The sequence below is a fragment of the Tyto alba genome, unplaced genomic scaffold, assembly GCF_018691265.1.
Source record: "Tyto alba isolate M040663 unplaced genomic scaffold, T.alba_DEE_v4.0 Super-Scaffold_14, whole genome shotgun sequence".
Lineage (NCBI taxonomy): Eukaryota > Metazoa > Chordata > Aves > Strigiformes > Tytonidae > Tyto > Tyto alba.
In genome coordinates, this window is record NW_024881276.1 from 59,077,534 (window position 1) to 59,093,043 (window position 15,510).

At 43.6% G+C, this 15,510-nt stretch overlaps 1 protein-coding gene across 1 annotated transcript; it reads right to left on the bottom strand.

The window, feature by feature from the left end:
- Window positions 1–1,767: 1,767 nt before the first annotated feature.
- On the bottom strand, window positions 1,768–13,842 carry FBXO40 (F-box protein 40). Its single transcript, XM_032995641.2, has 3 exons — window positions 13,808–13,842; window positions 4,393–6,291; window positions 1,768–2,327 (listed from the first exon to the last, which is right to left on the bottom strand). Exons 1-3 carry the CDS (start codon window positions 13,814–13,816, stop codon window positions 2,130–2,132), a joined length of 2,106 nt encoding a protein of 701 aa, XP_032851532.2. The 5' UTR covers window positions 13,817–13,842; the 3' UTR covers window positions 1,768–2,129.
- Window positions 13,843–15,510: the final 1,668 nt, after the last annotated feature.

Genomic DNA, 15,510 nt, shown 5'->3' on the forward strand with positions numbered 1-15,510 from the left:
AGGAAGTCTGACTGTATGTTCTCACCTTTGTCAACTTCCTTGTGTAAAGCAGAGTGATAATATGGGGTGATTTATCTTATATGGGATGTTTTGAGGACAGATTAGTTTCTGTAGGCAACTTTAAAGGATGGCCAGTTTGGATCTGCACAGTGGCTTAAGCCACAGGATGAAGGATCAGAGCACCCAGCTTCAACTGCTCCTCCTGGCCCAGCTCACGTTCCCTGTGTTCATTTGCTTCAGTTTCCTCTGAATAAAACTGGGATGTACCTGTTGTGTTTTCTGCAGGATACTTGCACAGACAAGTTTATTCTAGTGTGTAAAGCATTATGAGACTTCCCAGAAAGGACTGCTAGGGACAAAAAACAGAATAGCATTAAAAAAAAAAAAAAAAAAAGGTAACTGCTGCTACTCCTGCTCCTGGGTCCAATCCACTGTCTCCACTGCTCATATGACACACTCCTGAGGGTGTGAGTCTGGAGAAGAAAAACACGCTTGTATGGTTATGAATCTCACAGGGACCACTTAAGCTGCAACTATAGACAAGGACAAGCTGCACTTAGCATGGTTTCAGTCTCCACCTAATTCATGCCTTCCATTACCGAGCACTCAGCTCAGGTTCATCAGCAACCTTTCTCGGTAAGAGAGGGCTCCTTCTCGCATAGCTGGCTCACCCCAGATCTGCACTGAGACTGGGGATGGCAAGTGTGACGTATGTCCATCCACCTGGGCCAGTTTTCACCTGGCCAGCCCAGGCGAGGAGAGCGGTGGTCCAGGCCATCAGATGTCCCAGCTCCCGCCAAGGTCCTCCTGCCTGAGACGGTGAGATGAAGCCAGACCTCATGTCCTGAGATCGCACTTCTTGCTACGAGCTTAAAAAAGGAAAGGGTGTGAGTTGGTGCAGCTGTGGCTGTGCAGCGGCTGTAAGCTGTCAAATCGGTTTATAGCCATTTCAGAGGAATCCCACCCACCACCACAACCATGGCATTTCTAAGCAGCGCCTCTGAAATGTGTTTAAATAGTGTAATAAGACAGACGCTGTTGGGACCGTGCCCACTTCCTCTCATCTATTGCCTCAACAAGCACATTCTGTTCTTAAATTAGTGTATTTATTAAAAAATAAACTAAATCCTAACCACTCTTCTGCCCTGTAAAAAAAAGAAAAAAATCTTATACTCCAGCCCATTTAAGTGAAGCAAACATTTTCCACACTGTTACTGAATGGTTTGCTGAATGCCTTTTCTTTTACAGAAAAGAATAACATTTCTTTGACGTATTGTTTACAGTTGCTTACAATTGCAATTTGCAATTTACAACTGCAAAACTGAGTAGGTAAGGCATTCTAAAAATGACTTCAAATATTCTTTGATGGCTTTAATGGATTTTTAAATAAACCAGAGAAACTTATTAACTGAAAAATATGAAAAATCAGTTGAGCCCATAAAACTGTTTGCTACTTGTTTATTTCTAACAAAGAGCAAATTAGTTTGCCTTGGTTTGGTTTGAACGCTCCCATTAGCTCAGCTTCAGGCTCGTACTCAATTAGGCACGCTTGCCTGAATTGGGATCCTAAATGATGGTCTGTAGCTGTGCAGTAAATTCCTGAGTCCTCACCACAGTTCTGATTAATTCACTTAATTTTGGGGGGTCCTTTTGCCCATGTCTCGGAACAGATTAGCAGTCCCTAGGTCTGCCAGGCAGGAGGGCATCTACCTGTGCTCCTAGAACTTGGCTTTCCAGCCAAAACTAAAGTGTTTCAGACCTAGTTAAGCTAGTTACATTAACTGCTCTTGCTTCTCTCAGGGACATGGTACAGGAATGGCAGCCTACCTTCAAGGTTGCGAAGATGCTGTTTTCAAACAAGATCCTTATTGCTTTCTTCGGGATGCTGTATTAAGCAAGGAACAGAAATATAAACAGAAAGCACGTGATATCAGTGAGCAGTGGATGAAGTTTTAACAACTAAATTAATGCAGGAAAAAAAATGAAATATGCAGGATGTTTCAAACGTGGCTGGGGAGAAACCAGTTTTGTATGTCCAAAGGAGAGTTGGAAGCAACAATCTTTGCACCCAAATTCTGAGATCTTCTCAAGGGCCATGAAAGGAACATGGTGGAGAGGAAGCAGGTTCTTCAGACTCTGTGCTTGAAAGTAGAAACCAAAGTCTTTTGGGTCTGCTCTTGAGATTCGCACATGCCTGTCAGCAGCACGGGGTCCTTCTTGTGATCCACTTGGTAGAAGGGACAGTTCTTCAGGTGCTCCGACATGCATGCGACGTCGTTGCGCTGCCATTTGTTAACTCTGGAGAACAGGCTGCTGAATTGCCAGATCTAACACGGGAAAGGGGAGAGAAAACGGGAATGTTGGTAAAGCTAGAAGAGGATTTTAAGAAACTCTATATATTCATAGTGAGTGTACGTTGCTTGTACTCGACAGGCTAGTGAACTTCTGATTGTGCAGGGCTGGCATAACAAGTGAAAATAGGGTCTGTATTGTTATGTACCTTGTACTTGCTGGTTTTGCTGCTTTAATCATCACCTGCCATTTTCAATTGGGAAGTATCCTTCTACGGTTTTTGGTGTCAATCCGGTGCAGAGCATGAGGAAATCCAGGACGCCTGACCACCACACCTCTACAGAAAACTCCATCACATGTACAGTGTGATCCAAGATGTTTATAAAGCTAAATGGCTACAGCATGCTTGTGTGATACATATCTCAAAGAAACCTGACTTCATAAAGACCTTCCAAAGCATCTATCAGCAGCTTCAAAGTAATTAACATTACAACACTGCTGTTATTCACCCCACCCCAGCACAAGCCTGGGAAATCTAAGGTTAAAGTTATTCCTAGAGGACGTACAAGCTTGTAAAAAACAGAATGTGGAGTTAAAATTTTCTGATTCTGTTTGCAGTGACACCATGTACCATTTAGTGATATACTAGCATGTAGTGGTAAGACTGTGATTGAGTCACCTTAATGTTTGCTGTATACTATTAAATCGACTGAATTTTTAAAGTCATAGTAGATTTCTTCTCCCTAAAAATGTTTCTTCCTGTGGAAGAAGGAGAGTATACGGGTGTGCTATGCTTAAGATTACCTGACCCTGTCTTAGTTCTAAGTAATCATAGCTATTATACACGGTAGTCAAAAAATTCAGACTAATTACAAACAGAATGTTTTCAAGCAGAGTCTGTGCCTTGGAAACAAGATTCCTGTGTGGCTGGTACAGTGAGCTAGCTTGAAAAGGGTTAGACAGTCCTAAAAATCAATGCTGCTGGTTTGAAATTGCACCACAATAACTGAAGTTAATTGCTATATGATTGCTCAGCTGGAATTTCTTCTTTTTACTGAAGGAAGACACATCCTCTAGTAAATTATTTCAGTGGCTAATTCCTGTTTTGGATTGGGCTAATTCAACCTGCAGCCACCAAACTGCGTTACATAGATTTTGAATTTACCATGCTTCATGTTTTCTTTTAATAAAGAGTACTTTCAAAAGTACTTAACAAAGACTTGTAAACTGCTAAGCTTCCATTTGATAAAAATCAACAGGTGGAGATCTTCAGGGGTCTGCTTGAAAGCCAGGACCTTAGATAATTTCTGGGAGTCTTCCCTAGATCTCTCATTATTTGTTCCTAGATCTCTGTCTTGTCTGCTTGATCATGCTGGAGTCCCTCATGTTATTCTTTCAAACGGTTTTATGTTGGAGCAGAAAAAAACCTGTAATAACTATTGTTCAACTAAGACTTAGACTGAACTGTGATTACATATTTCTTTCAGACTACCTAAACAGCCAATAAGGGTGGTAATTTTCCAGCACAAACAGTGGAAGATCAGTTTTGCAGAAGGTTTCCTATCCTCATGCTGCTCCCTCAGGCGGTCACAGCCCGAGTCAGACACTCATGGTAGTCCTGTGAACTACTAATCATGAAAGCCCTCAGGGGTTGATGTGAACACCTGAGCTCCTTTCACAGCTACATTTCCTTGTTCTTTACCTTTCTGGCATTCTGAAGCATATTTTGGTTTTGACATACTCTAGATCAGCTTGTAAAGAACAAAGTATGAACTTCAAGTTCTTAAAAAATCCACGTGTAACCCTTAAATACCAGGAATTCTCAGCTCCTGGTACCTAAAAACAGTGCACATGCAGACAGGTTACCCAAGATGAGCTCAGGTGAGGACTTTCAGTTGATCAGATGTCTATTTACACCTTCCTACCTTTGCTAGATGTACTGCATTTTACTGCCCTGACCCCTGACAACCATAGCTCAGATTCACAACGTCATGAATCTTCCCCATATCTGCATGCTTATATGCAGCATCCCTTGTTATGCTTGTGTTTTATCTGGAGAGAGCCCATGTCTGTCTTTTTCCCAGTGTCACAGTCACTTGCCTTTTTGCGAGCTTTCCACGAAGTACCACCATGGGAATATCTTTTCTTCTCCCAGATGAGCAGGACCATTCCCCTCTCTTGAAGAAGAGTGGCACAGATGTCCCTCATCAGCACTGACACTTGTGATAGCTGAGATAAACTGAAGCTGTCCAGGAACCCTGCAATGTACTTGAGCAGTTCCACTGGGAGGCTGCTCAGCAAATCCTTATTTTTCCCTCGATTAGCCACTGTGGAATTGCACTTCCCTGATTCAGCAAGGAGGGTGTCCACCTCTGGCTTAATAGCAAATGTCTTGAGAGGTTTGCTGTATATAACCTTGGCCTTAAGTCCATCAGGGCGGAAGTGATTTTGAACAAAAGTACACCCCAAGTAGGCCAGTGGGCAGCGATGCTGGAACCATCCATCCAGACATGACTGGATATCAGCGTGCACATTCTTGAAGTGAGACGGAAACTCATCCCTCCTGAAGAAATGACTGCAAGTGAATGTGAAAGCTGAACTGCTTTTGTTGTGTCTTCTGGTTACACATTCAGTGTAGAGTTCCACGTGGAGTTCTGGTGGGTTTTCTTCATCCAAAATATCTGCTAGAACAGCATTGGGGGAGAACGGCTCTAGAGGAAAACTGTATGTCTGTGTTGCAAAATCCATAAAGAGTCCATCGATACCCCTTGCTTCAGAGATCTCATGGCCTTTCAGCTCTTTTTCCAGTGCACACAGCAGTGTGGCCTTAACTATATTTGCCTTAGGTAGTTCTTCTAGGTTTATTCCCAATTCTGAGGTATCCACTGACTTGTCTGAAGTTGGCATCTTGTGGCCCAGTGCATCTCCCAGTCGTGCTCTTTTGCCACAGTAACTAACTGGCACTTTGAAAGTGTAGACAGTCTTCACCTCCTGAGCTTCCAAGTTCCCATAGACAAAGTCTTTCTCTCTGGGAGTGCAAGCAGCTAGCTGGCCAAAACGGATGAGCATTCCCCCATGATGTACCAGATACATGTTGTAATCACCTACACCAACTTCCTTCTTCAGTCTCTCCAGGACCCCTTCTTGCCAGGGAGCCAGTCCTGTCATCTCTGTATTTGGTTTTACTTGTTCAGGATTTTGGTCTTTTGCCTCTACTGCACCATCAGGTACTTCCTTTGCCTTCTCTGTGGAGCTGGCAGCACAAGGAGCTGACGGTGTTTTCTTGGAAGCCTCCTGCGTCTTTTGTCCCGTGTTGGCTGCTGAGCCTGTTACCTTGCAAGACAGGAGCTCTTTGCTGAAAATATTCTCCCAGGTTTTGTAACTCCCCAGATCCATTCCCTCTTTGTCCTTTGCCAAATCTTCACGCTCACGTTGGCTGAGCTCAGACAACTGGTTGTTGCTTTCTTGGGAACCACAGGCTACTCCTCCCACAGCACCTTCTTCCCCACCCATGGCTTCGTCCATTAGCTCTTCAACTTCAACCTTTTTCCTCCACTCTGGAAACAAGTCAGCTATTTTCAAAGTCCTGAAAAGTATCTTCTGGTCTCTGAGTGCCAAGGCTGTGTCCAGACACTCTTCATTCAAGCTCTCCTTCATAATGTTCTTGTGGAGGGTTGTGTCCGAATCCACGTTTGGCCAGCGATTCCACTCCATCGAGCAGCAGACAACACTGGCTGGACAGACCTGGAGGTGCTTCGCCAGCTTAAAGCGGGCCATGGAGAAAGGGCAGCCGTAGGCTGAGTTGAGGCAGGACACCTGCTCTAAGGGACAGAGCAATTGGTGCTCCTCCTCCTTGCACATGTGGAAGGTGGCCCCGCAGTGAAGGTGGCAGCTGATCACCAGGCAGGAGATGGAGGGCTCAAGTGGCGTGCGGCAGTGCCGGCTGAAACATCTCTCACAGTGCCTGTGCTGCCCAGGGGGAGCTTTCTGAGCCCGGTGCTGTGTGTAGCAAAGACAAGAATACAAGAGTTATTGCCTGAAGGAGCAGGGATGGCCCCAGACTCTTCGTGCTCGTGCTTGGTTTCTGCGCATTGGGTGCTCACATGCACTTCTAGCAGGAATAAGGCTGTGGGAAGGTGACTGCCAGCTCCATACAGTCATGTATCAGCACTGATCCCTGCAGTACAGTGCTGCCTGATAGCAGCATGGATATAGAAAAGGTCCTTACTCAGCAGAGGCAGCCAGGGTTTGGGAGTGAGCTGTTTTCTGTCCCAATATTTACACTGGGTCTATCTATACCAAGCTGCTGAAATCAAGACTGCCAGAGGCACAGTGAGGAAGATTCCCACTTCCCCAACACTGTTTCAGTAGGAAAGATGACATTTCTTTTTCCTCTCTAGAAAAATTAGCTGGTTGTTTGGCCTATGTGTCTTGTCACCCGCCCATAAAGATACGAACGTTGCACAAATGAACCTCTCTTTGCTCTACACCAGCAAAGCTGAGAGTGTGGATTATCTTTTTGATCCCAGTTTCCAGTGTGGCAAACAGCCTGGGTAAAGGCTAATTTGCTTGGCCTACTTTACTTTGCTTTCCTGATTTACCCTTACACTCCTAGGTGATGCCTGCATGTCGTGGAACAAAGACTGTGGGGCACTTTCCTTCAGGTGGGTTATTTGCTACATCTACTTTCAGGTGTCAAAACCTGGAACAAGGTGATGCCTTGGTCTGTGTTTTGGAGAGAAACTCCAGAGTGCAGTGGAGGCTTGTTGCAAAATTATACTCACTCAGTTCAATCGATTTTCCTATACTTTTTTTTTTTACAAACTGCCTTTCATCTTTCTTCCCCTTGCTGTCACCGGTGAGTGCTGAGTAGACAGGAATGTGTGCAGTTAGGGCAGGAGCGGAGTGACAAAGGTGTAACCTCAACAGAGCTTTTCCCTTCCTGTGATGGTGCAGGGGAGAAGTCAGCCCGAGCATTCCTTTTACAAGGGGTCTCTTTGAGAAAGGATCCATTTTTCTTCCTTTGGGATCTGTTTTAGAGCATGATCCTATAAAAAACTGTCACCACTGCTCTACTTTTTCAGTTCACCCTATGTACTTCTGACAAGTCAGTGTCAAACACTATCTGGAACTGAACAGGTGATCCTGAGCTGATCATATTTTAGATTCAATTTCTGAAGGTGTTAGTGACACCACTAGGGGCCAGAAAATAGAGAAAGTGGTACAAGGCAACAAGTAATAAACAATACCAGTCTCTGTTTCATAAATTCAGCTGCCACCAGACAGCTCCATGAATTTAATGTTTTGCAACTGACAGACTGGATTAAAAGAACAAGCTGAGGTTGGCAAACAAAATGTTTCAGAAATTTCAACCAGCTTTGTTATATAAACAGGTTAAATGTTTTAAGGAAGACTGCATTTCCGTTCTCTCACTTCCATATTAATGTAGTTTCAAAACATATATAATTTTTTCCTCTCCTTCCATTAAAAACCTTTGATATGAATTTTCCTGAGGTCCAAAAGCAGCAATCAGAAGTACAAGAACATGATGTCCGAAGATCCCTATATAAAAAGTTGTCACTACCAGATTACTAGCTTTGTGTTGCAATGAACCACTGGCTTTGGTTTCATTACTGTGTTTTTAATTCTTTCCCAGTAAATCAATTAAATCAGTTAAATGTAAAAATCATGCATTTATGAGGCCTGCTTCCCAAAGTTCCCAGTTCCTCTTGCTTATAATATCTCTACCCCTGCAATAATTCCCAGCAATAGCTGCTAATCCTACCTAAAAATGGGAAGACAGAGGCACGGAGTCTGAGCAAGTACATAGAGATGGTGATTAGTGTGAGGCATCCCTTCTGTTGTAAAAAATCTAAGAAATTACGTTCTGGGTCAGACCAGTGGTTCACCCAGCCCAGCGGTCTACTTCAACAATATCTGTAGGAGATGCTGTTTAGGGGGAACATGTAGGACCCCCTGTGGTCCTCCCCCCTCATATGCAGTTGTTGGATTAGAGAACTAGATGGTACTCAGTCACTACTTGGAGCTGCTTCCCTGGATACCTTCAACTGATATCAGTAACTTGTCCCAAAGAAGAACTGCTGCAGTAGAAAACTCTTGACTTTCTACTCCATGCTGTAGGGGCTGCATCCCAACTTGGTTCAGCCTACTGTGAATCTTTGCTGAAGGGAGAAAGCTAATGATAAGGAGGAACTGGAGTTCTGTTTCCAAACAGGACTCAAGGCACTTTCTTTTTTCGGTGAAAATGAGAAAAAGAATTTTGAAAAGTCTTCCCTCCACACTTTTCTATGCAGCAGGAACTACCACAGACCCAGCAGACTCTTATCTGGCTCTGGGAAAAAATAGACATTGTTAGTAAAATAATTTAGACTCCATTTTTTTCCTACGGTTAAAGAAAATACAGTAGTGTATATTTACTTAGATGTGAGTGCTTTTGCAACCCCAGGCTTAAGTGACCTAGCCCTGCAGAGAACTGTGCTGCAGAGGAAGGAGGCCCCGGCTCAAGGGGAAGAGACGCTATGTGAAGCTGCTTCCCCTCTCCTTCTTGAAGGCACCGTTTTAACTTCTCTTCTTTCACACTTTCCCACGCCAGCAATGGAAGTCATGAACAACAGCGGAGAAGGAAAGTTGTCTGGGGAAGGCAATGCTTGTGGGGTTCCTGCAGTCACTAAAGACCACACGCTCGTGTTTGAATTTGATGTGCATTAATTGCTCAACAAATCTGCGGTCCATCCCTTGCAACTGCCAATGCTGACCAATACCTGTTTACACCTCCTAATGAATCAACCTGATTCCCCCTCGGTCCTGCAGAGTAAAGGAACATGTCCTTGGTGGTCCCTTTACCCAGGGACAAACTTACACTCTGAAGTATAATGCTCATGCACCTTCACCTTTGTTTGCATGGAAAGAGCTCAAGACAGAAATGCAGAAACCCAGTATTTCATGACTACCCATTAGAATATTCCCTGCCTTATCTTGGGAAGCACTGGCTTCTGCACAGGGGTGACACCAGGGTGCTGGCCAGGGTGGCTCCAGCCACACCCAGCCCTTAAATACATGTGGTTTAGGGTGGGATCTGTCCTGCTTTAGACTGTTTAGGTACATCTACTTTTATGCGGCTCAGAGAAACAGGAGATACAGATGGATTTATTTCACATTGGCAGGATCCTTGCTGCTCTCATTCTTGTAACATTTTGCTGCAAATATAATCTCTAAAAATAGTCCCAGCTATGACTTGCATAAGGTCAGAGGAAGGCTGGGTACATTACGCTGCAATGAAAACATGAATGTGTGAACAATACTTTCCACTGAAAAAGTAACTCTCAGACAGCAATAACTGATAAATTAGAGGGACAGGCCTTATGGTTCTCCAAAATACAGAAAGGGCTGATTGCAAAGTTTCCGCAAAGGAGAGGAGCTTGCCTTCACACTGATGGATGCTGAAATGAACCCCTTCCAAATCACATGTAGAGAAAGAAAATATATGCTTTGTTTATGAAAAGTGAACATATCAGACCATTCAGATCCAGAATCAGTCTTCATCATTATTCAGGTATTTTTAAGTTGTGTTTACCTTATCTCTAACTTGTATATGCTGTTATTTTCAGACAAATTATTTCTATGCCTCTCTTCTCTTTATGAAATCTGTGAAGCTAAAGGACAGGAAGAAGCAAGAGAGAATTTTTCTGATATTTATCACCGTTTGAATGCTTGTTCTATTCTGACATGCCAGTAATCAGGAGTCCTGTATTTTAACTGATGATCTAGTTAGCTCTGTGGTTTAGTTGATGGTATTATTGTCAGTACACATATTACAACTTTCAAACCCCTGAACAGAAAGTTAACAAATTCTTGCCTCAGTAAGTTTGATACATAACATTCAGAGGCAGGTGACACACAGGTATGTCAGGTGATTAAAGATTTCTCTAAACCTGTACGCTTCTTGCTTCCCTGCAACTTGCAAAATTTCCTAAGAGCTAGGTTAGAAAAAAAATCAAAACAGAAATGCTTACTTGAATCATGTTCAAGCTACTGTGGAAAGAAAAGGATGCAAATTGCAGTCCACAGTCTGTCCACTTTGGTAAATCTTTATTTTTAGACTGTCATGACAGCAAATCAAGTAAGGTTTAAAAATATACAGCTGCTATTTTAACTGCAGTTATGTTTGTGTCTGGAGCAGATTTGTTCGGTGACAGTAACTTACTGTTTATAAACCAATTACATTTTATTTTCAGTAAATATATATTTCATTCAGTTGCAATCAATGAGCCGAAACAATACAACTGTTTTCTTATTTGGAATTTGCTATATGTGACTAATCATATGACATACTGAGGTTATACATCATATCTGAGCTCTTCGCACAGAATCAAGGGATGCCTCCCACTTTAAAGAAACGTCAAAAGAGGCCACCAGAAGCCCCAGATAATTACCTTAAAGAGTGCCCCTGAGATGAGATTGAAAATGAACATAAGACAATCTTTCTAAGATTTACAACATGATAAGGAGCTCTTAAAAAATCTCAGGGAAGTTTGCATCCAAATGCTGGAGCCAAGAATGTTAAAGTTATATATAATGTTACAGCAGGAAAATATTTTCAGGGAATGTGAATACTTTTGGTGAAGTGTGTAAGGCAGATAGGAGATATTCTCTATTTCTTTTAAGCCTTGTTACCCTGTATATGGTGTTTATCTAATTTTTATCATAATATTTAAATCCTGAGGTGAATACATAGCTATTAATTTCCTTGCAGGGTTTTTCAATATATTTACTATCTTAATATCTGAGGGGGTTCACGACCAATACTGAATTTATCTTTGCAGTACTAGAGCTGCACTTGAGGTTAAAAGATACTATTTAGCAAGTGTAGAATTAAAGTATAGAAAGATGAAAATAAATAGAATATTTTAGATAAATAAATATATATACACCAAGCATAGAGGTGCTCACATTCCGATGTTTCACTTGCATTTGCATGCTTCTCACACAAAACCCCTGGCAGAGCCAGCTGTAGAATCACATTTTCTAGGAAAGCATCTAATTCTCCTTAAACTAGAGATTTTATTCTCTTTTCATGCAGCGCTCTTCCTCAGTCACTATGTACTTAACAACCTAAGCAAGAAACCAGGCTTGGATGTCTTTTTGCTAAACAGATATTTATTTCTTGGAGCTGAGGAAGAAAACACTATGCCATTGGAAACCATACTGTACCGTATTTGTACATGAGTCTTGGGAGCCTAAGTTTTCTGAAGTCCTGTCCTTCAGTACCAAATAAAAAGCAAATCCAAGAATGCTACCATCTGGAACCATGGTGACCCCTAAGTGAGTGAAGCCCCACATCTGAATGCCCACAGCAGGGACAGCTACAGCTCAAGTGACCGCCTCGGTGTTAGGCAAAACTGGCTGCTGTCCTCTGTGGTTCACCTGCTCTGCAGTTGCCCTTCAGACTGATCTTGCATATACATGTTGCCAACCAAGGTTTAAGTGAGTTCAGTGAAAATGGTACAGCTCAGGGTAGGTGGAAAGGGAGAATAAAATGTATAGATTAAATCTTCATTAATAACACTAATAACCTTCTAGTGAGCATGTACAAGACATAGTTTCTTTGAGGCTCAGACCTTGAACAAGTTCACACGGATTTTATAGGGGCACTTTGATTCCAGGGCAATTCTTCTGGTGAACCCCAAATGCTCAGTGGAAGGCATGCGGGGTGAAAAGATTTTCCATGAGACAACTGAACCCAAAGATGGAAGGATGAAGCTGTGACAATTAAGGGAGCTACTCCCTGTATTTTCTAGCTGAGGATCAGCTGGCCAAGGCTGTGCTTTTTCATGGCAAAAGCTACTAGTTCAGAGTTACTGAACGGGTTGGAATTGCTTTATACTGAAAAAAAAAAAAAAAAAAGCTTTAAAATGACAGGGATACAGTAGGTCCACAGTATAGTGCATCAGTCTGGCAAAGACTGCAAGCCACATTCCTCGCTTTTCTTCCAGAGCATGCTTGCTGCTCAGGTTCTCACAGCAGCACATCAGCATCTCTTCAGCTCCCTAAACCTGGCATGCAGGACCATGGGGCTCAAGAGAACCTGACACACCATCAGGCCCGCCCCCCCTCGCCTGGTAAATCCGTGCTTCATACAGGCAGTAAAGTGGCACCGAAACTTGCTCGTGTGATTTCTTTCCAGTGCAACGCACTAATGCTCTTACGGGAGGAGAGAATTCAGAGTAGCGAGGCATGGGTAACACAGGGCACTGCTGGTAGAAACCCCACACTGCACTCCCCACTGTGAGACCCGGATCAGCAATATCTCTTGCTCTTCCCTACTTGGTGCAACGTGGCCATAGCTCACCTGAGACAAACCCACCCAAAGGCTGCAGGTGCTGAAGTGCCCCCCTGGGCCGGCAGTACGGTGCAGGGCAGCCCAGCAGCAGGATCTTGTGCTGGACATGTTGGGTAGTCTCGTGGGAAGCAGGCAGGACAGGGAGAAGGGGGAGGCTGTGGCATGGAGCTGCTTTGCTGCTCCTCGTGCACGGGAGGGGTCCCTGTGCTGTCCTTGGTAGAGACACAGGCAGGCAGGCTCTCACTTTGTACCGATAACTGGGAAATGAGTTTGGTTTTGGTTTGAGTTCAGCAAGTGCTTTAAACTAACAGGCTCCAGCTTAGTTGCAGTTTGAGGAAAGAATAAAGAATGGTTCGAACTGTTTTTTTCTTTGGGCTTGGGTTCTAATTTACGCCCTGGTAACAATCTCATTAACATACTTTTCTGAAAACTTCTTGAGATAATAAAGTGAATGGTTTTAAGCAAAATGAAAGAAAAGCAGCCCAGGGCAGATGTCCTGCACAGAGAATTTCAGAGCTATTCATCGAGGTCTAAGTCATAAAAACAAAAGAGAAAAGATTCCTGAATAAAAATTACTAAGCAGCCACAACTCTAAATGGTACAGTAATATCTCTAACACTTGTGATTCTTACTTTATCATCTTATTATTCAGTCTGGCTTACAAACACACAGTTTGCAGTTTGAATCTACAAAACTCACCAGATTTTAAGTTTTTAGCATTTTTGTCAGAAGATTGCTCTTGCCTCTCCTCTGACCCTTACTGTATCTCCTTGTCTTACTTTTCTCAGAGTTTCTTGAAAAGTAAAGAAACTGAATTTTTGATTTATCATCTGTCCTGCTACTGAAGCTCCCATCTTAGAATCAGAATTGTAGTTTTTTAAAACCCCAGATACAGTGCTGCAGACTATGGCTAATCAACTGACTATATTATGGAGGGTGGTTTTTTTAGAAGAGCATGTCATAGAAGCGTTTACAGTTACCAGCTGCTTCTGTTTCAGGGTGTCATTTAAGACATCTTGTGTCTGATTATTCTACTTCATCCTAATTACTAAGGCTGTTTTGAAGACGTCTTGATTTTCATAGCTCATTACAGTAACCACTGCATTGCATAAGGTTTGACCAATAAAGACTCCAACTCTACTTACAAAGCCTTACCTTAATCATAGAGTCCCTGTTTGTGTACCAAACACTTGCTCTCCTGGTTGAGCTCAGCAGGGTTGAAGTAAGGTGGGTAAGGGAGAACTGCAAGCATAGAGAGAATGGGAGGACACGGAGCAAGCCCAGGCAGAAACATCAAGTAGTTTGGGGATGTTAAAAATAAAACCTGTGCATGTGACTGTGTAGCTCAGCTTACAGAGGAGTCTCTTCCACTGCATTAACACTGTCAGTTCTGGAGTGATGCTTCACAGGGAAGATATGAGAAGCAGAACCAACAATACTCCCTGCATGAGAGGAAAAGATCAACCCCACTCCCTGCTGCTGTCTGATGGAGGTTTGCCCTTTATGACTGAACTCCCCTTGGTACCCACAGCAGTTTATGATTTCTCCTGTTGGAATTGTCACTGTGCCCCCTGACTCCCATCGTCACCAACTGTTGCAGACAGCACTGGTGGGTTTCCAATCGGCCTGGGCAGAGGTGGGCAGAAAGAGAGCGGGAATGGCCCAGAGCTGAGCAGCCAGGCAGGTCTGCCTGCCCGTCCCCCAGGGACCCCCAGGAGACTCCCCAGCCCTGGCCCCTCCACTGCGCAGTGAAAGGGCTCTACCAGCCACTGGGGGGAAGCTTGGAGAGTGCAGCCCCCAGTGTCACCCTTCCTCAGCCAAACCTGAGGAAGCCAAAGAGAGTGGTCACATTTTACCCTCAGCACGGAGCCATCACAGCGTTTCATGGCGAGTTTCATGAGTTCCACGGTGAGCATTTCCTACCCATGGCGAGTACAGACATATGGGTACTACTACGTGTCAGTGAGGTTCAGGGGTGCAGATTGGTGGGTGCTTACCCTGTCTGGCTGCCAAGACACCTCTTGTGACCCTGCTGCTGTACGTGACCACTTTTCACAACCTCAGAAACAGAGAACAACATCTTTTGGCTGTGGTGGTGGTGGCTCTGAGATCCTAAGTCACGATGAACTTGTTGCCTTTGCCTTATCTTTCTTTCCCTATCTGAGAGTCCCCAGTGACTCTCATCGCTTGAAACAGTGCAGGCAACTGTGTTTTCATTTTTAGGGCTGCACAAAATGTCAGGAGGTGACAACCAAGGCTTGCTGGTGCCAATTGTAATTTAGTAGTGCTAAATATGGTTAGCAGTCTGGCTCCGTGGCCTTTTTTAGAAAGGGCTGTATTATTGTGCTACCATTTTCTGTCATCCCATTGCACTGGGGAAAACAGGGGCCGGTAGTAATATGCCTAACCCAGATTTCACCCAGTCAAAACATGATCACTGACCTGTTTACCCCATCCACTTCCACCCCTCACGCCCCCCAGTTCAGGCTCATTCTTCAGCCTTCAATGTTGTCATCATCTTTTTACACTATGCTTAAAAACATGAAGAAAAAAATTTTTTTCAAAATTCTGTATTACTGGTTTAGGAGTAAATTTTCTCCAGCTGAATTAACCCATATTACTAAAATACTTTGGGCTTCAGAAGTAGCTGTTGGAAATTAAGCTACCTTGTGTCTTAATTTTACTGGCACCTGATGTCAGCCTGGTTTTAGATCTCTGTGCTTCCAGACAGTCTAAACTCTGGTGGCACTTTTTACTGCTTCCATGTGTTTCTTGGTGATCATCCAGACCCGAACAGCCTGCCCTGGGCCTGCCTCACTCTGTTCAGTACTCTGCCTCACAGCCTCATGTAATGCAAA

Excerpts from the sequence above, each read along its gene's own strand:
- FBXO40 (XM_032995641.2), bottom strand. Across the intron at positions 2,328-4,392 it reads CGTGGAAAGCTCGCAAAAAG|ATCTGGCAATTCAGCAGCCT; the intron begins GCAAGTGACTGT and ends TTCCCGTGTTAG.